The 25408-nt window shown below is 35.7% G+C and overlaps 1 protein-coding gene across 3 annotated transcripts in view; it reads left to right on the forward strand.

The window, feature by feature from the left end:
- Positions 1 to 1083: 1083 nt before the first annotated feature.
- LOC149554011 (ATP phosphoribosyltransferase, chloroplastic-like) overlaps positions 1084 to 25408 on the forward strand; it is a 144245-nt gene continuing 119920 nt past the window's right edge. The window contains exons 1-3 of one of the 3 annotated variants that reach the window (XM_089789335.1): positions 1084 to 2970; positions 4026 to 4144; positions 4550 to 4609. In XM_089789335.1, the coding sequence (XP_089645461.1) occupies positions 2793 to 2970; positions 4026 to 4144; positions 4550 to 4609 (357 nt within the window). In that variant the 5' untranslated portion in view covers positions 1084 to 2792. The remainder of the gene's footprint in view (positions 2971 to 4025; positions 4145 to 4549; positions 4610 to 25408) is intronic. The other 2 variants (XM_089789336.1, XM_089789337.1) reach the window with 2 other exon arrangements.

Raw genomic sequence — 25408 nt, forward strand, 5'->3', positions numbered from 1 at the left:
TGTCCATACACAACAGAGAAGCCCAATCGACACACACATGCAATCACAAAAAGATAAGAAATAAACCACAAAAGCCAAAAAAGAGGAAAGAAGCTTCAAAGGCAAGGTAAAAAAGGGCATGATGACAGAAAAAGAAGAAGAGAAACATGTTGTAGGGTACGAGAGCCGAGGCACATAGATCTCTGGCTTCCATATGCAATTGCAGAGCTCCTTTTCAATCCCTGAGCTCCTCTTTTTGAATGTTCTTATATAAATCATATTAAAATTTGTTATGTAAATAAATAAAATTCAAATTTTGTTAAAAAATAGTGTATATTAGTTATTTGTATAAAAAATATTTCATGAAGTAAAATTTGTGAATATTTTTTGATAAATATTAAATAATGTATGCTTTCAATAATTTTTTTCTTATGAAATATACCTAATGAAATTTTAATAGAACTATAATAAAATTTGCATGAAATATGTATGTCCAAAAAATAATCTAACTTTATATAAATTTCACTCCAACATTTCAACCAAATTTTGATAAATTTTAAAGTAAAACTTGAACATGGTTACTATATAACAATCTAACAATTTTTAAAAAATAAATAATTTTTTTAATGTAATTGCAATAGTATTTAACCTATATAAAAAACTACTTAAGTCCGTTTGATTGTTGGAATTCAATTAGAATAGAAACAGAAAATTAGATTCAGATTGCTATTCCAATAGTCAACAAGGCATTGGATGAGATTGTAGCTAGGAATATGAAATAGTAGAGCACAACTTGAGAAGAAACACAGATGATATGGAATGTGAGGAGATCCAGGAGGGTATAGTCTCAATCAGGGAAAGGCTGAGGAAAGGCTGAGGAAGGCAGATGAAAAGATCTTGAAATTAGAGGCCAAGAACAAATATTGGAGAAATTAGAAACAGAAAATTAGAATATATTTTATATTCTCAGTTTAAGAATACATATTCTTATTTTTCTCCTAATATCTACCTATTCTCCAACTGACTTCGGGCTCCAAATTGTATAATTTTTTCGGGTCCGTGATAGGTTCCATTAACACAGGCAGAACATGTGAAACTTCGATTGTTTATGCGGACTCAAATCACTTCTCAATATCCGGGCTGATTTCTTTCAGAGTCCAGAAAAGTAGTAGGTTTTCCATCTTGAACATTTATTTCACAATTTCTATCAACAGAGGATGATCTCGTTCTCTGCTGAGGATGAAACCCAGGAAACTTTTCTCTGCACAGTGGGGTTGTGAAAGGATACAGGGTGCATGCACGGGATGATATATACCTGAAGAATTATATGAATGAACCCTTTGCACCATGCACTGTTAATTAATGGTGGATAGATATTCCTTATGGAAATTATTTATCGTACTTTGCAGCGGCTGTTTTAGATTCTTTAACAATTTCTTTGCGCAATAAAAACAAATAATCTTTGCTGATTTTTGGAGATTAAGCTTCTTTCCTGGTTTGAGATAGAGATAAATTCAATGTACATAGAAGATTGGAATAGTAAATTTTGATAAATATATGCGCAGGCTCAACAAATTTTGATGAATTTTAGTTGGTTATGAACTTAAAACAGAAACATTGCTTTTTAACCAGGAATTCACGGCGCCATTGTATTTGTTGTAATCGGAATAGTCGGTGAAGATTTATCTGGAATAAAAGAATAATTCGTCCCCATGAATCGCGTGTTTTCTAACAATTAAATAGTATATGGTAAAATAATATTTTGCTCTTGGAGGACTTAAGAACAAAACTGGCATCCCTCGTTATCAACTTCAACAACCCACCAGTGGTCTGGTTTTGCCATGTAAAAGTTTTTCAACTTCAACAACCCACCAGTCTTTTTGGTCCATATCCCCCATCTGCAATATAACCCAAGAAGATTTGAGTATGGCTACACAGAAATCTTGAGCTTTCTAACTATGTTAAAGAATCTTTTATCCATCGCTATGATCAATGGGCGAGCACATGATGTGAAATACAGCAAATTGTCAGACGAGGAGTTCGATTACAATCACATAAAAAAATTATTTTGTTGCTCCAGAGTAATTAGGTATTGATAAAATTAATCAAAATGAGAATTTGTCCATCTCAAAAATTTGTTATGACCAATGGGCACATGTTGAGCATAATGTATGTATATATATGTGGCTTTCGTTATCACTGAAAAAGTTAAAAATTAAAACAAACTAACCTCTTTACAATTATTTTAACAAAACAAATTTGAGTCTTAATATAAAATCTCTGTATGATCGTTTTTCCCTCCCCTCTCGAAAAAATTCCCCCCTGTAATTAAAAATTGCTCATACGCGTGGTCAAAAAATTACAGCGGAGTACGATCTCTCGAAGACCCCACAAAAAAGACAGGAACGACAATTTTAAATGTCTGTAGACCTCCGGAGCTTTATATAAGTCTGCAAAGTTTGTACACACCTTTGTCGGTTTTATTCAAAAGAAAGATTTAAAATGCCTGCAACATATGTACACAATGACCATGTGTTTATTTAAAACGTTTCTGGGAACACCTGTTGCATTAATAAGTTTAATACAAATAAGTGGGCTTCGAATGGAATGCACGGTATTGAACATTGTTGACTCTTGGGAGAATGAAAGGGTAGGATATAAAATCAAAATTGGCATGCATGAAAAATGCCGTGCACTTCGGGAGCTTGTAATATGTAGGTTGTACAGTTAATGTCCAGTGATGGCGATTGAAATAAATATGATGATTTCTATTGGTCGCCAAGAGTAAAGAAGATCAAAGGAAATAGCACAGCATGGCTCTCAGCAATCGTCAACTCTTATTTTCTTCGTCAATACCCAAAAGCAAATTCAATAGAGTTGAAGGAGGCTTGCGATCTTATAAGAAACTCAAATACTTTTCCTCTTCGCTTATTTGTGTTCAATGCCACTGTTCTACGACTTCATTCTCACCCCAAGTTGCAATCAGCACAGGTACTTCATTTTTAATTTGACAATGTTAATGAAATCTGTGGTTGTAGTTTGCAGTACAAGCTTTTTAGGATGAATTTCTGGATCATTTTGGTCAGTTGAATGGGCTCATCATTATTTGCTAGTAATAATATTTTTCTAATTTCATCGTGGGTATTATTTTCCAACATTTGGAGACCTTGAATCAATGTCTTTTCAATTTAGGACTATCATAACTACAGTTTAAATTTAGAGCAAGTTCTTGTTTAAGAAATTACCTTCCAAAGGGAAGGAGGCTGTTTAAGCACTGGTTTATTATTTTTTATTACCGACTGTAAGCTTCCGTCCAATTACATTTTTTTAAGATAACAATCAAGACTTTTAAATATGACAAAATATTCTTTCCTAATGTCCTAGACCTCGTTAAGGAATGTTAGAAAACTTTAAAAAAATCTGTGACCAAGGCTCCAAATGTTGGAAATAGAAAATTCATTGCCACTTTTTGCTTCTCAGTTTCCAAAACCCACTTCATGTCTGAAGAAAAAGATTCTTCAAACATTTATTGCTGCGAATCTGGAGGCTCCCACTAATTCTTGTCCCTGAAACTACTTTTCACAACTAACAACTGCTCCTCATTTTGAGGTAGAGGTATCTTGTAGTGCAGCTTTAAAAGTTACATATAGTGCATGGGACCCCTGCAGAAAAATATGGCATGTATTCCCTTACATGGATGCCTACCTAAGTTTATTAGCTTTAGAAATTGATTGTTTCTGGGCCATTTCTTTGGGCCATGGAAGAATTAGCTCAGATAACTTTGCCACATACTTAAGATTTGGGAATTACTTCGTGTTCTAATGTATTCGTGAAAGGGTAAAGGTGATATTTCAGGTTACAGCTTCTAGTTTTCCACCAATTCTAATTAGCACAATAGAACAATCCCTTGAACTTCGAAAGCCTGAAGATTTTGTTCAATAGATGTTAATAATAAATTACTGATTGTGAATTGCTTTTTCTGGTAATTTGTAGCCTACAACATTAACTAATGAATAGTAAATGCTTCTGCTATGGGGAATAAATAGAAGGAGAAACCAAGTTCTTTCATGGAAATGTGGATGACAATGCTGTACATCGAAATGTGGTTCGATTAGGCTTGCCCAGCAAAGGTCAAATGGCTGAAGAGATCTTAGCTTTGCTTAAGGTATGCAAGAAGTTATACATTCTCATTTGATATAAATATTACATATTTTGTAAGGCTTGAATTCTTAATTGATTCTCTCTTTTGATCATATATTTTGATTTATCTCTTGCACTGAGGATTATTAAGACCTCTTTGTTTTGATTACCGTTGTATCATGGGCAAAGTTGCAGAACATGCTTATTAACTTAGTTTGTAGGCCAGTTAATAGTCATCTTATTTTGTAACTTATCACTTCCTTGTCTCTATTTTGGTACCTGTTTGCGCTATATTCTTTCTAAATGGGTATATCAGGCATCTTGTTATGTTTGATGTACTGGGGTGATCCCCACCATGGTATGAATAGCTCCCGTGAAGTAATTTTTATAAGATCATTTATTTAATAATTTTAATTTAATTTTTTGACAGGATTGTCAGCTTGGAATTAGACAGGTCAATCCTCGACAATATGTTGCGCATGTCCCAAGGGTATGTAAATATCCATGCCACATTAGACTCCTGAATTTCAGTTTTTAAACCAAATTTATTTAAGAGAGTAGGAATATTTGGAATAATTAAGGAATCTTTGTGGGAATTTGAATCATGAGACCACTTCGTTTGAAATGGCATTTTCTGGCAAGGAGCTTTTGCATTAGGAATGTATGTAGTTTAACTTGCACATAGTTAAATTTTAATAGTCCTTTCATAATAAAAATTGCATTTTACTTGGAAGGAGAGGATTTTGTAATAGCGAAGTAAACACCTCTATATTGATTCTATGTATCATGAATAGTCACTTATAAGGAGTTTGAACTTAAAGCTACTTTTTGACAGATAAATTTAGATACTTATTACTGTTAGTGCAATCTTCTCTTTCCATGGATGGGGATAAATCAATATACATACGTTCTTTCATTTGTTGCAACACTATGCAAATCATATAAGGAATGATGAATATCCTATCCTCTTCTATTCCTTTACTGCTCAAAACATTGATTCCAAAATAACTGAACATTGATGAACATGTATAATGTTCCCAACTCAAGTCCTAAGGCTCAACAGTGTATTGACTGTCCTTTCCTTGGATTATCCAAGAGGAAGAGGACACTGATCATTATTGGGCAAGTGTGGGGTCTTTTATGCAACTTAAGTGACTCCTAGCCTAAAGACTAATGTTGGTTCCCTTTTTAAGTTTAATGACTAGTTACTTAAGTGATGAGTACTTTTAAGTGATTTAATAAACATGTTCCAAAAAGGCTAAGGGGGCGTGGAATTTTAAGGAGTCTACTGGCTCTTTGTAGGGATTTTATGTGGAGCATTGAATTCGGTTGGTAGACGATCAAGGGCCAAGGTTCTATCATCTGTTGGGAGTGATTATTGAACATTTTAGGTTTTTTTTGGAGTTCATTATGTGTTTAGTCTTTTATCTATTGCTTCTACAATTTTTGGCTTAAGGTCTGAAATCCTTGAGTATCCTTGGTCTAGTAAAGACTTTTGGGTACCACCTAGTTGGAAGGGTGTGGTTTGGTGGAAGGGTGTAGCAAGTAAATTCACATTTAAATAGTTAGGGAAGGTTGTACCATGAGTTGCGTCAGTTGGTATGAGTAACCAACTTTTGCACTATATGTTGTATGCACATGGAATACTATGGTATGGTAAGTGTAAAGAATCACTAATATGGGTATGTAACTCAGTTTGGTACAATTAATAAAAGATATATTTTACCATCTTGTGTATTGTTCCAATTACTAAGATCAATGTGATTATAGCACTATAAATTCTGTATTTCATATGTTGTTGGTGTTGAAATAACTTAGATCGTATCTGCAAATGTACTCTCGTTACCATTGTAATTGATGATTTCCAAATGCAGATTTGGATCTCATATATGTATAATATGAGAGGAGGAGATATGTCTCTTCAAGAGACATGTCTCTATAGTTAATCACCATTTAGTTTATAAATAACTTTATAAATAACTCATCTTATATATATAATATTAATATATTAACCATATATGTAATATAATATAATATTATTATATTATTATATAATAATATATAATGCATATTATATTACATATATCATATATATATTATATATATAAGATATATAATGCATAATATATAACATATATTATATTACATATATAATATATATTATATATATAAGAATCACCAATAACAATTTATCTAAAAAACATAAACACAGATTAGTATATGAAATATTCAATGTTTTACTTCTACTGATGCTAAAACATTAACACTCCCTCTTTAGCAAGGGAGAAGTAAAACATCATTAGACTAGAATCAGAATCATTATGTAATCAGCACAATGTATATTAAAATCTCTTAGCAACATAAAGTATTTCCTATAATCTCTACTTGCACTTAAGCAATGTCTAGAGATGTCCATAGTGATTAAAGTTTTCATGATCTCTACTTGCACTTGAGCAATGCCTAGAGATGTCCATGACACATTTGTAGTTCATGATCTCTACTTGCACTTAAGCAATGTCTAGAGATGTCCATGATGACATAATAGATTTGTTACCCATGATCACTAATTGTTCGAAACAATATCTAGAGATGTCCATGATAACAGGCCTATCATTTGTAAGATCGTCACCTTACAAAGATTACCTTCTGTTTGTTTGTTATCATGGTGTCCGGTAGATTCTGGCCCAAAGAACTATGATAACAGGCCTATCATATGTAAGATCATCACCTTACAATGATTACCTTCTGTTTATATATGCTAATGAAAGATCGTCACCTTTCATTACATATTTGAAACAACAATTATATAACCAGATATAGATTGAAATTAAATATTCAACATATCAAGTTTTACCTTTGAAATATTTCAATTTAACATTTCCTTTTAGAACTTCTCCTCATAGAGAAGATATCATCCATAAGGGATTGCATTTTAAAATTTCTCCCTCTGAATATTGATCCTAGGATGTCAGGTCCTCTTGTTACTTCCTCAGAAACTCTCTTTTCCCAAGGATGCTTGTCAAACTCATCACTCCCTCATGATATACGTAGGAGTAGGCCCATCAACATCATGCAGTCACTCACATGGATTTCTAGACTCCCTCTGAGTATCAATCTTCTAAGCTCCAGCATTGCCTTCGGAGAAGTGTCATACTCCCTCTTAATGTAGAAGGATCTCATAGTCTCAATCATCAAAGATACTTGCATCAAGAGCCACACTTTATCCATCTTGATCATTAGGGTCTTTGGAACTACTATCATCAGATTTAGTCTGTACAATATTGAAGTACCAACCTTCTTTTCCTGTAAGAATATCCTCAAACATAAAGGAAAAGATCAAAGCAAATGACCCTTATAGTATGTGTAGAATTACAAATAAATAAATTCATATGTCAAGTATCATTTATCGTAGATGATTAAGATCACATAGTTGCACGAATTAAAGTCCTCTTGACTGTTACAATTTTTCGATCATTGAAGATTCTATCACAACATGGTTTACCTCCTCTGAATCAATATGATCGAGATCACTAAAGATTAACTAAATAACATCCTTAGTCTTCTCCCTTTCTTCAAGTTTGCCTTAATAACATGGCAAGCTCCCTCTGAATCTCAATCTTCATTTTCTTGCAATAACATTCTTAGAGGAAAAAGATCAAGGAATATAACTCTTACAATAAATATTGAAATGCAAGTATAAGAGAGACTAATATAATTCTCAAAATAAACTCTTTCCAATATAGATAAATCCTATACTTGAAACATATATACATATATTTCATTCAAATAGATTATAAAAATCATCTTTTCAATAATAATTTTAAATTTTCCTTTTAGTACACTAATTATCCTAAAAAAAATGTGTAACCATAATGAGAAATAATCTTATTAATTGTTAATCATTGATCACTTTAAATTAATCCCTACCTCAAGTGTATATATATATATATATATATATATATATATACTAAAATGAATAGAAACAAGAATTTTAAATATATATCATACCTTGTTTACCTTACCAATCTCATTTCCCAATATCACAATCACTCATTAAGAGATGGCTTCATCGCCAATGTCTAAATGGGGGCGGGAGCTCATTCTCACTTTGACTGGGACCACGATCCAAACTTATTTTTGAAGATAGAAATCAATGTCTCATGCTTGGTAAATCATATCCATTCATAAATTTCACTTCTTCATTCATTTGGTTATCTTAATTTGGATTGTGCAACATCCTTTATGCTTATCCTCGGTATTAGCATTTGAGGGTAGGTTCGTATGCGTCCACAATCTCTTTAATATAGTTTCCAAATAAGTTTAAATGATCTTACACATATTTCTTTCATCTCTACTCACATGGGATTAGTTCATGGTACAAACTTTAATCAATCTTGTTAGTAGCATTCGCTAAACTCTAAAGTAATTCTAGATCACATCTATATTCCCTTCTTTCCTTCTATTCCGGGGGGGTCATACCTTTGTCAAAAACTTGTCATTGGTCATTGTCATTGTTATTATCTTTTGTGTGTGGCTTGTGCAATTAAAATCTCTACTTAATACTTATGTGGTTATCATTCTCTTTTTGCTTTGCCGCCAATATTGAATAATGACTTGGTATTCCACATTGTTAATGAAAGCTAAATAAAACTTCTACTGAGATGATATATGCCTTTGCTATATATATGTTTCTTATAGATTACCCAAATTTCTTACGCTTGGTCATTCTCTATCTTCTATTTAATAGACTGCCATCGATAAGTGTATATATATCTGCCACTTCAAGGGTTATGTGTACTCTCTGATATATGTCTTTGGTTTACAACCTTGATACATTAATCTCCTTCCCTTGATGATGCAGAAGGATATTTGCTTGACTGTTTCTAAAGCTATTCAAATCCAAATGGTGCTATCCTTATCCTATTCAAATTTTCATTCTAGATCATTTACAAAGAATGCCGAGAGCGTTATCGCATTTGGCTTGACTCTATAATATTATAGCTGAATTTTATTTTCAACTAAAACTTTGTTGTGACCACTATTTTCCAGATCTGTATGGATCTCCATGTAAATCAAGTGAAGGCAGACTCACACTTGAATAATTATAGTGCTGAATATATGTTCTCCTTCAATGCTTTGCAGGGTGATCACGATCTGTCTCCCTTCCACTTCAGATTGTGGATGAATAGAAGAAACAAATTGAATATGAATTGTTCTACAAATTATATTGTAGTAAACAATGTATTTTATCCAATCGCAAGTTTTGGAGATGTCGTGAATTGATGTCGGTTGGAACATATTTGATGTGTATATATCGTTGATAGATCATGCCACTATACATTTGTCCTTAAATTCACTTTCTTCCCATGTTAAGATAGAACTCTGTCCTCTGATAAATATTTTTCCTAAGAATTAAACGCCTAAGGACATATGTCCTTAACTTCACTTTCTTCCTATGTGCTGAACTTCCCATTTTATTTTATTTTTACATCGGATTTGGATGTGTAGACAGTTTTCATTTTGCTCCATTATTTGACAAACTTACTGATATATAAAATGGTTCTTCGACCATACTCTCTACTCAAGATCTTCCTTCGTTGACATGAATAATGGCTCATTCTGCTTAAAATGGTTGTAATTCCTTTACCACTTATAGCTGACGATACTTCATATCATTATGAAAATGCTCTTTATTAGAAGACTGTGTTGCTCAATCTTCCTTCCAATTTGGTATTGATTGTGTTGCTTGATTTTTCTCCATGTGGCACGTCCTTTGTAGTTGCTTCGCCTTTTAATATATTTGGTGGTCATATGGCTTGTACAAAGATCACGGGTCAACTTGCATATTTTCTCTTCTGTTATGTCCCATCTTTGTAATATGTTCCCACAGTATTAAGAAGACTGTGTTAGGTTTTCATGTCGATGTGGCTTTGTTTATCAAATCAATATTCATCTTGAGAGTGATACCAATTTACTCCTTTGGACTCCAGATTAATGGAAATGATAATGGTTTATCATAATGTGTTTGTGTGACTTTATTTGCTATCCAACAGTGCGTATTGGTTTCCAAAAAAAAACATTCAAGAGTGAGAATTTCATACATCGCTTCCTTTTATACTCTCTTCCACTCAACTCTTCTTTCCGCTTTAAATGATGGGATAAAACAACACTAAAACCGAATAACTGAAGGTTCAATTAATTAATGGAGGTGCAACCCTACAATAGATCGATGGATTATCAAACATGTTACTGTGGCCTCATTTGTCATATCAATATTTTAATGTTATCGCTTCCTCAAGTCTTCAATCCTAATAATATAGTATTGCTTTGCCAGTTTATGTGTATCCCATGCTGAGAGTCCAAACTTTGACTGGAGGATACTGTTTGTGTATTTTTCTGAACCGATGGCTACAAAATTGTGAATCATCGATGCTCTGTAGACCTTCAACAATACTCAACTATTACCAGGATTCATATTTTTTAGATTAATTCTAGGTTTTCCAAGGTGGTAGTATTGCTTGAAAGTTAAGTCATATTTTGAGATCTTTAACCACAGTGTCCGACGGTTCCTGTCTCTCCTGTGTCACTCTTTCAAACTTTCCAACTCATAATTTATCAATTCTTATTTTCTGTATTCACATTGATGTGAATGCTAATTTTCATTTTTACTAACTTGTATTGAATATATGAATATTCTAAAGCAATAAGTTTTAATGGTTGGTTATTTTTCTTGTTACATTTGCAGTTGGCTCTGATACCATGTTGAAATAACTTAGATTGTATCTGCAAATGTACTCTCATTACCATTGTAGATTTGGATCTCATATATATATAATATGAGAGGAGGAGATATGTCTCTTCAAGAGACATGAAGAGACATGTCTCTATAGTTAATCACCATTTAGTTTATAAATAACTTTATGCATAACTCATCTTATATATATAATATTAATATATTAACCATATATGTAATATAATATAATATTATTATATTATTATATAATAATATATAATGCATAATATATATAATACATATTATATTACATATATCATATATATATTATATATAAAGATATACAATGCATAATATATAACATATATTATATTACATATATAATATATATTATATATATAAGAATCACCAATAACAATTTATTTGAAAAACATAAACACAGATTAGTATATCAAATAATCAATGTTTTACTTCCACTAATGCTAAAACATTAATAGTTGGCAATATCCCTACCTTATTGGCATAAACATTTCTGGTGTCATTGCCTAGTTTGGACCTGTGGTCTAAATAAACGAGGTAGGAAAATGGAAGTATAAGGGGCAGAATTCTTGACTAGTAAGTAGTGATAAAGAGGCAGTAGTAGTGACAAGGACCAGGGATGATTACAAAGCACAAGATCTCGTTTAGGCGTGGAACATGGTGGTAGTATGTATAGTGGGAGATGGTGCAGAGGGCTCTCTCCACCGGTACGGTATGAATTGAACTCATGGTGAACAGAGTAGTGCACAATCTACCAGGGTCCTTCAAGGTTATTGGCTTGAAGGCAACAAAGAATAAGGGAGGAACTAGGAATCACCAATAACAAGACTTCTGAGTACATGACGAATATATCAAATAAACAAAAACTTCCAAGGTTTAATGGTGATGGGCCAGAAGACCCGGCATACCACTGTCAAACATGCGTGACAATATGGGAAGCTAGTGGTCAAAATGATGAGCATTACTGGCTAAAGGGATTGGTACACAAAGCTTGTTGGGGCTGGAAAAATGTCATGGCAAAGGCTAAAGAATGCCTTTGAGAAGGTGTTTTGATTACTACGAGATGATGAGTGGCAGAAATTTATAACACATTACAAAGAAAAAATGAGATGGTATAGATCTACTATCGTAGGCTAAGGGAGTTGATGAGTAAACTTGAAAACCAACTAGCCAATGGGCTAATGAAAAGATGGTTTATAGAAGGATTGTCTTCCTCTCTTAGAAAAACAATTAAGGTTGTACAGCCTTCCTCTTATGGAGGGGCATATAAAAGAGCAATGGATATTGAAAGCCCAAAGAAGACATCATGTGACAAAAGGATGTTAAGTGATACAAGTGGCAGTGATAGGATAGAGTCCTTGACCATCCAAGCGCTCCATAAGGATATGTTGTGAATGGTGAGGGAGACAAAAACCAAAACAACCAACGAACCATGGTGTACAAATTGCCAGAGGGAAGGGCACATAGAAAGTAAGTGTTCTAAAAGCTCATTTTGTAAGATCTATTAGGTGGAGGGGCACCCCCCAGTGAGTGTTCGTACCATTTGAAGGGAAGGAATACACAAGTACTCTGAAAATAGAACAGGCCACCACGCCCACTATGTCACCTAGAAATACAATTTCCAATGCATCTCCAAGGGGTTATCTGAACAATAGAAGGGGAGGTGGAAACAATGACTACAACACACCACAAAGCCCCATCTAGTATGATGTGACATGATGACCAATAACACAATGCCAAAGGTGTAATGAATGGGGGCATTTTGCTTGAGAATGCAAGAACCAAAACCAGCAAGGTAGCGGAAGTAAGTTATGTCGATGGTGTGGACTTGAGACCACGAGGAAGACAAATGTCTGAAAGGGAAGTCTGTGAACATGTTGGAGGTAAATGCTATTGCTAGGAGGAAAAACCTCTCTACATTGATCCCAAAGAGAAAAAGAAACGTTAAACAACGGCCAGCGAACGACGAAGGAAGAACAAATTACAAGAAGCTTCCTTGTACAATCCCAATCAGAGGCCAATATAATAAAATAGATGTTGCAGGCCACTATACTAGTAAGGGTAGCTGACTTGTTGGATGCATCACCTCAATTGAAGGTAGCAATTTTTGGGATGGAAGAAGGTAATCGCAGCCAAGGAGGAGACAAGCATGGAAAAGAAGACGACAGAAGGAATAATATACTAAAACTGTTAAGAAATGAAGATTGCTTTGATAGGAAACTTAATTCACAGATTTGGTTTATGCTTTTAGAAATCTCTTAGTATTTGATGTCTGATTTCAAATTGCATTTGATTGGTCACACTATGTTCTGAAGGCTGTTATATCCTTTTAGCAATTATTCATATGCAAGGGAGAGTTCGGAGTTTTGCTGATAATGGATGTGATTGACAGTTTGCAGATGTGAGACACTGCCACTGTGATTGATGTTCACATCTGCCATCGACCGTCTATGTTTATATGGCGGACAGACTATGTTAAAGGATGTGACTCCCTTGTGAGGAGTCATAGGGTGTGGTGAGAACTTGTTCAAGTGCCTACCATTGGAGATACATCCGTTGACACACCTGTTGAGTGCCGACTATTGTCATTTGTGAGGAATGACAGAACACTTAGGAATCATTTGGGTGTTAGTAGGTATAAGGCCCATGCACTATATTAACTCATATATATATATATATATATATATATATATATATATATATATATATTATGAATGGCTTTCAACTAACCATATGAATTAGCAATGTATTTCAATCAGATTTTAATGCTATATTTCTGAACTCCCTCTTAGCAAAAGAGGATTGAAATAATCATTCATAATCACAAATCTTAGGGATGAATTGAAGCCATCCTACTATAGGATAGATTAGAACACAATCCTTGAATGACAATGAGATCATCATATAATAAGATCATCATGTGTCAGTTATCATAGCTCCCAACCAATTCAGAACTAAGCATAATGATAACATTTAGTCATAACTGATTAGTATCAAGATATGTGGCGCAATCCAGATCAAATTTTGATACTTGCCATCATGAAATCTAGCACATTCTGGGACAACAAATGAATGTCGTCTATCATGATGATAGATCAAGACTATTGTTGAGGTCGTCACCTTACAATAATGATCTTATACACATTATATGAAATATCGTTACCTTTCATAACACACAAAGCAATATTGCAACCAATTAAAAAAATTCATGAATATATCAAATTACATTAATAGAAATTTGTTCTCATAATTACATTTACAATATAGTCATACCAAGTTTACCTCTGAAGTACTCTATCTTCAACCTTGCGAGAGGTTTGGTGAATATATCAACATTTTGTTCTTCAGTGCTAATATAAGTCAATTTGATAACATCTTTGTTTACCATGTCTCTTATGTAATGGTATGGAATCTCTATGTGCTTGGATCGATTGTGAAAAACTGGATTTGCTGAAAGTTTGATGCAACTTTGATTATCAAAATGAATCACGATGGGATTCAGGGGTTCCCCAAATAAACTGAATCGAAGTTTTCTCAGCCACACAACTTTACGGGCTCCCATGACAACAACTATGTATTTAGCTTCAGTAGAACTTAGCGCAACAACTGATTATTTTTTGCTAAACCAAGATATCATGGCTAATCCGATACTAAAACAACATCCTGCAATAATTTTACGGTTAATGGAGTCTCCTGCCCAATCAGAATCAGTGTAGCCTTGGAGTTGTATCTCAACATTCTCATATTTTAATCCAAATCTGATAGTACCACGCAAGTATCTCAGAATGTGCTTAGCAACCATTAGATGAATCTTCTTTGGTTCGCACATAAAGTGGGTCCAAACATTAGTAGCATAGAAAATATCAGGCCGAGTGTTTACCAAATACATAAGTGATCCAATAATCTGTCTATAGTGAGTGGGATCAGTAGGTTCTGAACTTGTTGCCTCACTTTTCAGTTTTTGAAGATTTGTTTCCATCGGAGTGGCTAGAGGTTTACAGTCCATCATACCTAGGTCTGGTTTGATTCCTGAGAAGGCTTCTTTTGGTGTTATATTTTCTAGGATTGAGTGAGGACATCTATTCTGAATATGCACAGTTGTATTTGTGGCTTCAACCCAGAATGAGAAGTGTAAATTCTGATCACGCATCATAGCTTTTGTGGTTGACACAATAGTTTTATTTTTTCTTTTTGCTACTCCATTCTATTGAGGATTATAAAGTACTATATGCTCCCTCTTAATCCCAATAGAGATGCAGAATTCTTTAAAGTTTTTAGAAGTATATTCACCCCATTGTCTGATCTTAGTGCTTTTATTTTCTTCCCAAATTGATTTTCTTCAAGGGCCTTAAATTCTTTGAATTTCAGTAATACTTCATTTGATTCTTTAAGTTTAAGAAAGTAAATCCATGTTTTCCTAGAGTAATCATCAATGAAAATTAAATAATGTGGGAATCCCCCTAATGAGAGTGTTGGCATTGGTCCACATAAATTAGTGTGAACTCGTTCTAGTACGATTTTTGACTTATATTCACTTTGAGAGAAATATCCTTTTGTATTCTTTCCTAGTGCACATCCATTACAAATACCCACATGATTTGATCTTAAGTGAGGTGTTCCAGTGGTGATTGTTTCTATATTTGGAAGAGCATTAAAACCAAGGTGTCCTAGTCTTCTATACCATATTTCATTGGAGTTTGATACTTCATGACTTACAACATACTTTTTAGTATTACATAGTTTATACAAGATACCATCTCTAGATCTTATAGAAATAACATTCTTTAAATTAGAGTTTTTATGCCAGTACAATACTTTATCTTCATTAAAGATGACATGATATCCTTGATCAGCTAGACCTGAGATGGACATCGAGTTTCTTTTTATTTTGGGTACAAAGAGAACATCCTTTAAGTGCAATGTGACTCCATTTTTTAGTTGAATAGAACAAGTCCCGATTCCTTTTACTAGGTAGGTGGAGTTGTCTCTGATTGTGACTCCTTCAGTGACATACTTTTCAAAAGATTCAAGCATGTCTCTAAATCCTGTTATGTGACGTGATGCACCATTGTTGATTATCTAGACATTTTCGTTAGAATTTATTTCACTTGATAGGGCTAAATAAAATAGTAGATTTTCATCCTTTTTTACTTCAGCTATTGTGGTGAGAATTTTTTCTCTCTAGGCAGAACCAATGTGTGTGACCAAATTTTTCACTTTTATAACATTGGACTTTTGGAGAAGTCTCTTTTTTTGTGATGAGAGTTATTTCCTTTCTCTCGATTACTGTCTCTCTTTTTTCCTTTAAACTTTCTTTTCTTTCTTTTGTTGCTTGTGTTTGTGTTAAGTGCCTGAATTTCTTCCTTTTTATTTGAACTGATCCCTCTTGAGATTAGTCTAGATTCTTCAGATGTACAATCATTCTTGAGTTGATCGAATTTGGGTATTGAAGGTCGACTAATGACCCGAGTAAAGGATTCCCAAGACATTGGTAGTCCTTGGAGAGCTATTATGGATAATTCTTGTTCTTCTATATTATTTCCAATAGTTGATAGTTGATTCCTTATTTCAGGAATTCTTGAGAAATAAGATGAGATTGATTCCCCTTTATCCATTTTTACCTTCATGAGTTGTTGTAATGTAAGTAATTTGCTCGATTTGTTGATCTCGAATGTACTCTGAATTGTTTGAATGCTTCATAGGCTTTCTTTAGGTTCGAAATGGAAGAAGGATGTGATCTTTGACTGAATCAACAATGATCTTTCTAGCCTTATTGTTATGTCTTTTCCATGTGGATTCCTCTGGATCATCTTCCAGCATCTTTGTGTATTCTTCAATGAATGACTCTAATTCAAGTTCTTCGAGGATTGTTATAATTTGGGTTTTCCATGAAAAGAAATTGGCTACACCTTCGAGTCCTGTCCTCGACGCTAACACTATTCACCATGATTGCTCTATTATTTTTCTTGACTGTAAGTTTGAGATTTTGTTTTAAGCAGCTCGAATAATTTCTCTACTAGGTAGGCTTTGATACCATGTTAAGAAATGAAGACCGTTCTGATATGAAACTTAATTCACAGATTTGGTTTATGCTTTTAGAAATCTCTTAGTATTTGATGTCTGATTTCAAATTGTATTTGACTGGTCACATTATGTTCTGAAGGCTGTTATATCCTTTTAGCAATTATTCATATGCAAGGGAGAGTTTGGAGTTTTGCTGATAATGGATGTGATTGACAGTTTGCAGATGTGAGACATTGCCACTGTGATTGATGTTCACATTTGCCATCGATTGTTTATGTTTATATGGCGGGCAGACTATGTTCAAGGACGTGATTCCCTTGTGAGGAGTCACGGGGTGTGGTGAGAACCTGTTTGAGTGCCGACCATTGGAGATACACCCATTGACACACCCGCTGAGTGTTGACTGTTGCCATTTGTGAGGAATGACGAAACTCTTAGGAATCATTTGGGTGTCGGCAGGTATAAGGCCCATGCACTATATTAATTCATTCTTTTATATATATATATATATATATAAAATGGCTTTCAACTAACCATATGAATTAGCAATGTATTTCAATCAGATTTTAATGTTATCTCTCAACAAAAACAATCACCACACCTAGATCCAATGTTGTTTTCTGTGGGAATAGGGAGAACTCTTGCAGTGGTAGAGATGGAAATCTTGGGTCACAAACTAATTAATACCATAGTGGATGGTGGATCAGGAGTCAAATGTACTTTATGAAGAAACATGGAAGGCACTCGGGAAACCCACCTTTTGGCCATTTACCTTCTATCTAGTAGGAGCAATATATATATAGTGGCTTTCAACTAACCACATGAATTAGCAATGTATTTCAATCAGATTTTAATGCTATATTTCTCAACAAAAACAATCATCACACCCAGATCCAATGTCATTTTTTGTGGGAATAGGGAGAACTATTGTAGTGGTAGAGATGGAAATCTTAGGTTACAAACTAATTAATACCATAGTGGATGATGGATTAGGAGTCAATGCACTTTTTGAAGAAACATGGAAGGCACTAGGGAAACCCACCTTATGGCCATCTACATTCCATCTAGTAGGAGCAAACCAACATGGTATAAAGCCACTCGGAACGCTTATGGCTCAAAAGTTAAATGTGAGAACGCAACACTTTTTCTTGGATTTTGTAGTAATTTCCTTGGAAAGGAGAGGATACGATGCTTTACTGGATAGGGAATGGTTGGTGCTAGCCAGAGCCAACCATAATTGGAAGCGGAACACATTGTCTATTGAAAGTAATGGAAGGAAGTATACAATTGACTTACAAAACCAGGCAGTAAGTGAGGAGTTGGCATTTGAATCGGAATTGGAAGGCAGGGAATGCAATGGAAAGGGCGAAATATAATTGGACAAGGAAGGTGTCTTAAGACTTGGAAATTGTTCCGAGGATGAAACCGATTCATTGAGTGGATTGTTTCATTGGCAAATGGAGGAATATGAGGTATTTGAGTCAAGTTTTAATATGCTAGGAATTATCGAAATGGAGGAGGACAGGTATCCTAAGGAGAATAAGGAGTACAAGGAAGGAATGATATTGGTAGATGATACACCAGCCCACCAGTTGAAAGAAGGAAATATAAGGCACGAAGAACCAAGGGTGGTGGAACTTAACCTAGGAGACCAAAGGGAACCAAACGAACTATGGAGAGTAATTCCTAACCTAGCAAAGACACTTAAAGTGGATGGAGAAAAAGCCACTTGGGATCAAAAGTATGGTGGATGGGACGTAGATGACAACTATAAAGGCAGGAGCCCAACCCCACTGGTGGAGAAGATATTCGACCTTGAATATTTAGGGACTTGTTGTGAGATCAAATGCTATCAAACATTTCCAAGCTCTTGCATGTGGCAATATGCGCCCAAAGTAAAGGTCCGAAATTAGGATGAAAAAGGGACGAAAAGGAAGTCCGATAGAGAAGTCCAACTAATCAAACATAAAAAGGTATGAGTTTCTTTGGAAAGCAAAATGAAATGAAAAACAACCATAAAAAAGACAAGCCTGAAATATACATCCAAAAGCAAAAAGGGAAGGGGTAGCAAAATAAGAAGGAATCCGTATGCCCTCTAGAAGAAGGCAAGTATTCCGTACGAGGCTGTACGCTAGGAGGGAACTGGGACGTATGCCATGTGGAGGCAGACAAGGCCGTACGCTAGGAGGAGGTAGGCAAGGTTGTACGCTAGGAGAAGGCCATCAATTTGTACGTCAGGCCAAGTTGTACACCAAGCAGGAAGAGAAATTCCATATGCACACGACAAGGCAAAGGAAGGTCATATGAAACTAAGTACACATACGATAAGGCAAAGGAAGGTCGTGCATGATCCGTACGCCAAACTTGGAAAGGAACATTTGCGTATGGAAAAGTCACACATTCTATACGTGCACCACAAATAAAAGGGAATAGGGTGAAGTGCCTATGGAATACGACAATTAATAGATTAAAGGCATGGTGGGTGGGGGCCACTCAAGGACTAAACCCTAATAGGATTGAGAAAAAGAATAAAAGGGAGAAAGTTGAAAGGAGCCAATAGACAAACATCATGGCTACAACAAGCAAGAGCCATAAGGACAAGGGAAGAATAGAAGAAGTCTCGGTTGCAAACATCAATTTCGAAGGGTTTGCTGGAATAGAATGTAGGAACTAGTGGCAAGAAGCAAAACATCGTCATCCATTGAAGGCGACACTAAGAAAAGCAGAGGTCGATAAGATTATGTTTATGCCTATTTTTTATCTTAAGGAGTTTGAACCAGTTTTATGAACCCTAGTGTATGGCTATGACAAGAAGGGCCATAAGTCCACCATTCAATACCTACAATAGAAGGTGACAGTCTCCTTTGCACCAAAAATTTTACAGAAGTATTTGGGGGTGCCCAACAAAGGACAACAAGTGGGTAAAACCCTAAAAATGACCATAGAAGATTGGTAGAATTAGTGTGCAAGCACAATTTGACACAAAAGCAGTGGGATGACATTTGGAGCAGCAGTGGAGGCATCAAAAAGACTGTTGTGAGGAATGCAGAATGGAGGTGTGTGGTAGACTTGGTAAGGAGTAAATTAACCGGAGACTGTCAAGCATTGGATATTACCCTCTCTATGCTTCCACATGTAAAAGGGCTTGTATGAGGGTAAGGTTTATAACTGGGTTCAACTACTTTTAGATAAGCTGAAGGAGTTTTTTATAGTAAAGCACAAGACCTTTTATATGCTGCGTCATGCTATAGCATTGTTTCTAGAGGCCCTACGCACACAAGTTGCTCCTAAGCATTGGGGAAGTTTGTCTCGGCAAACGAGATAGAGCCCTATAAACCTACCATGCTGTATTAGATTCATATGTATTATGGATACCATAGCACATGGAGGAGGTACCACGATCACGAAACCTTGCAAGAAGAAGGCAAGATAGGAGAAACCCACCATACAAAATTCCGGCATGGAAAGCCGTGCAAAAGAAGAGAAAGAGCCATCCTCGGAAGAGGAATCCAGTTGGCAAGAAGAATCCGAACATCGGACTAAAGGATATGCACAAGGCAGAGGAACTAGGCCACATACGAGAAGCAATAGTTGTACCGCTGCTTGCCATTCATGCCGTATGGAAGCTAGCCATACAAATACTGGCTGTACGAGCCTTGAGAAGGAAGACAAAGGCACCCATACAAGTATGGAAGGAGATGAAGGCACAATCAATGGAACCACCCTTGCTGATTGGGGTACTAAGAAGATAAATTTTGCACCAGCCAAGTTGTCTGAAATGGCTCATCTTGTTCTGGGAGGTAGAATGTCGAGTGCTAAATTGGTAGATTTGAGGTGAACCAAAGTAGGCAACCACATCTTAAGACTTGCTACACCCCAGGGGATTGAAACAGGACAACCGATTGCTTTATTGGTGACACCTAAGGCAACATCAATAGAGGCATCAACACTAGCTCCTTCCACTTCCATGACAACCTTAGTAGGGAAGCCGCATCATCAAGAACATGGATAAGGTGAGGACATTGGAGAGTAGCAAGATACAGAGGCGGATGCCTTACTGGCACAATATGAGTTGGGAGTGGTAGATATACCACTGCCATCCCTGTATGCTAGGAGAGACCACCCTCCCCCAAGTGGAGGAACAACCCCACAAAGGAACCATGGACATTCAGGAAGATCAAGTAATGGAAGGAAGCCAACATGATGAACGAGACACCATGTCCACAACATGTGATAAACGCACCAAGCGGATTTTGGTTGGGTTAGAAATCATAAACAAAGCCACACAGGAAATCCGATAGAGCACCTTTCAGTTTGATATGACTAATGTAGTTTCTCAAGCGAAGTCCCTCTTACATTTTATGAAGACAAGATGCCATGAAGATTTCAAGAGGATACTTAGCAACCAGGGTTGGCTTGTTGATGAGATGGAGGTCCAATCCCAGCAGTGGTAGGTGTCACGGGTGATTCAAACAGGTGGGCCTTTGACTCCAATTCTATCTGAAATGGAGGGAACTTTTAGGGCTATGTTCTTTGATTTGCAAAAAACTACTTGAGAAGTGGCCAAAACAGAGGGGGACTGAGAAATTTTGACCAAGAAAGTTGGGAAGCTGGAAGCTGAACTCAAGAGTGAGTAGACTACTCATGCAGAGCAGCTTGCAGTAGCGGATAAAGATAACATGAATGCACTAAGGCTTTTACATGGTGCACGCACTAAACAACTTGCTGCAGAACAGGATGTCCATCTACTCAAGTAGCAACTCGCTTGTCTCACGGCCTCAACCACTCCAGTGAAAACATCACTTTCAGCTTCAGCTCTAGGGAGGTCTTCTTACCCCTCTTCTTGAGCTACTAGTCATGTGGAAACAACTCTTTTTTTTGGGGGGGATAATGTAGCGAGTAAATTTGCATTTAAGTAATTAAGTAGTTGCTAGGGAAGGTTGTACCAAGAGTCACGTCAGTTGGTATTAGTAACCAACTTGTGCACTATATGTAGTATGCACATGGAATAATATGGTATGGTAAGTGTGGACAATTACTGATATGGGTATGTAACTCAGTTTGGTACAATTAATAAAAGTTGTGTATTGTTCCAATTACTAAGATAAATGTGATTATAACACTGTAAATTCTATATTCATATGTTGTTGGCAATATCTCTACCTTATTGGCATAAACAAAAGACCTTGGTCAATGATGCCCTAACACATTAGTTTCAAGGCAGCCATTCTCTATTAGCTTGTAGACCAATTTGGAGGTGAGAAATAGAGCTGCAGGTTTATAATTGAATATTGTACGTTTTTATGAACTATGTAATCCTCAAAACAAATAACTAATTACAAAATATTGATTCAGGGAAAGAAATGGTCAATAATGCTTATGCACATTCAAATCGTCAAATAACAAATTTTACCCAATAACTGTAAACTCAGAAATATATTTGTATTTGAAACTTGTTACTAAACAGATTTGTCAAATCTTTCACAAATAACTTTTAAATGCCCAAACTGAAAGACAAACTTTGAAACCAATAGTTGAATCACTTACAATTATTTTGTCAAGTGCTCTCTGAATTTTGAAATGAAGGTACAGTCCCCTCCTTTAATTTATAGTAAATAATTTTATGATATGCCTTTAACCAGAAGGCAAAGAAGGAACACTAACATCCATTCATCAACATGATATGAATGCGAACTTTGATTTAAATGACTTAAAAAGGAAATCAAATATATGTCACACATGCCATCACACATGCCATCTAATCAATCTTCCGATGCACAGGATGCCTGTTTCAGTCCATATAGGTTCTTCAACTTGCGCACTTTGTCCCTTCCATCTTCTGATACAAACCCCTCAAGTTGTTCTATGTGCACTTCTTCCTCTAGGACTCCATTTATAAATGTAGACTTTAAATCCATTTGATTTGCTTTAAATCTTTTGTATTGTGCAAAAGCTAGGAGTATCCTGACTCCTTCCAATTTGGCCATTGGTGCAAAAGTTACCCCAAAGTCTATTCCTTCTTCCTGTGCATACCATTTGCAAACAAGTCTAGCCTTGTTCCTTATTACTTCCCCATCTTCTTTCATTTTATTCTTGTGTACCCATTTTGTGCCAATAACAATTTTCTCCTTTGGCTGGGTAACTAAGGTCTGTATCGCATTCTTTTCTATTTGCTTAATTTCATCCTCCATGCCCTTCATCCAATCTTCATCCTTCAAGGAATCTTTTGTAGCCTTGGGCTCAACTTGTGAGAGTAGATAGGTAGTCTCTCACTTTTTTCCTTGTCATCACTCTAGCATCTTTATCTCCAATAATCCAATCAGTTGAGTGGTGTCTTCTTATAAACTTTGCTAGCACCGGTTCTTCTCTAGGTGCTTCAAATACTGGCTCTTGAAGCTTAACTTCTTCTGCCCTACCTTTTTCCTGTGTAGCTTGAACAGGTTCCTCTGCTACAGGTGCAACAAGTGGTGTATAAACAAATTGTTTGTAGTCTTCTGGTTCTCTGTTGCTTCCTTCATCATTTTGTTCTGAGGACTCATCCACTTTTACATTGACAAACTCCACTATCTTTTTTGTCTTGGTGTTCAAGCACTGGTAAGGCTTTCTTTTTGTGGAGTATCCTAAGAAGATCCCTTCATCACTCTTAGGTTTGAGCTTGATGGACCATTTGCTGCCAAAAACTTTAAAATAACTCACTGATGGTGAGTATCCAAACCGTAGACCATAGGAAGTTTTATGTGTACCTTGCTTCTCCTTTACCCTGTTCAGGGTATGCACTGTAGTGCTCACTACTTCTCTTCAGTAGACTTGTGCAATATTCTTCTGAATCATTAGAGTTTTGGCGCAGTTTATTATTTTCTCGTTCCTTCTCTCAGCAACTCCATTTTGCTGTGGTGTTCTTGGGGCTGACGTCTACCTCTTGATACTGTGCTCCTCATAGTAACTTACAAACTCTTGTGAGGTGAACTCACCTCCCCTATCTGATCTTAGGCACTTCAATGCTTTGCCTGTCTGTCTTTCCACTTTAGCTTTGAACACTTTGAACATGTGAAAAGTCTCTGACTTTTCTTTCAGGTAAACAACCGATATCATTCTAGAAAATCGTTTATGAACAACATAAAATATATGTTTCCAGATACACTCTTAGTCCTCATAGGACCAAACAGGCCAGAGTGCACTATTTGTAATATATGTTTAGAACAATAAGATTTTCTAGAAAATCTTGAACTGGCTAACTTACCTGGTTGACAATCTTTACACATGGTCTTATCAAGTTTTGTGATTGGAGGCAAGCCTCACACATTTCTTTCTTCCTACTTTTACAATGCTATCAAAATTTACATGGCATAACCATTTATGCCAGAGCCAACTATCATTAGATTTGGCTATTAAGAAATTATTTATAGTAGAGTCAAGGTAAAACAAATTACCTTTGCTTTGCTCACCAATTGCTAACAATTTACTTGTCTTGTTTAATATCCTGCAAGAACCTTTATCAATTCTAATCTATAACCTTTATTACTTAGTTGAGCTACGCTCAACAGGTTATACTTCAGTCCTTCCACCAAATATACATGTTAACAATTTGTGGAATCATTTAAGGATATAGAACCCTTACCTATTACAACACAAAGCATCATTGTCGAATCTTACCATTCCTCCATCACATTCAACACTTCAAGGAATTTGTTGTGGCCAACAGTCATGCGGTGAGAGGAGCTACTGCCAATGATCCAATTTTTTGTTGTGGCTGGTGGTCGATACTAGAGTTCTTTCCACCCACTCTTCTTTTATTGCAAAGAAGGCTATCTCCTCATCATCATTGTATGAACAAGTTGACTTTTCATCAGTCACACCTTCTTGCCTTTATCTTTGAAGCTCTTTCATCTCTTGTTCTTCTCCTTTTTGTTGCTTTCATGACATCTTGCATCTATATGATCTATCTTGCTACAACTGAAACACTTCAAAGGAAGGTTACCTCTGTACTTCCCTTTACCTCTAGGCAGTCTTTTTGCTTGCAGCACCCCTAGCTCCTCCTGTTCAGCTTCTTCAACAAAGAGACTCTCAAGGTCTCTACTTTTTCTTGAAATGCATTCCACTTGTTTACCTCTTTTGGGTGCATCAGGTGCAACAAATGCCTTGAATGCTGCCTCTCCCTTAGGAAGGTTGTTGTCATAATTGCTCAGCTCAAATGTTGTTGTCATAAAGGCCTTTTCCATTCATTCATATGTTGTTTTGATGTTCCACATTCTAGTGCTTTGTGACCAAAATTATTGCAAGAGTAGCAATAACCATGAAACCTATGACGAGGTTTGTGCACATCATTTTCTTTATTTATGTGGCGATCCTTGTTTTCCTTAAGCCCACCTTCTTCTTTAGGTTCTTTATTTTCAGCTATGTTGCTTCCCTCTTTGATGAGTCCTTTGAATGTATTGTTACTATTTGAGTTTCTTTCGAAACTAACCCTTGTTTTGCTGGAAGAGGGCTTTTGAC

This window comes from Cupressus sempervirens, chromosome 6, assembly GCF_028749045.1.
Source record: "Cupressus sempervirens isolate cs-2001-9-10 chromosome 6, ASM2874904v1, whole genome shotgun sequence".
NCBI lineage: Eukaryota > Viridiplantae > Streptophyta > Pinopsida > Cupressales > Cupressaceae > Cupressus > Cupressus sempervirens.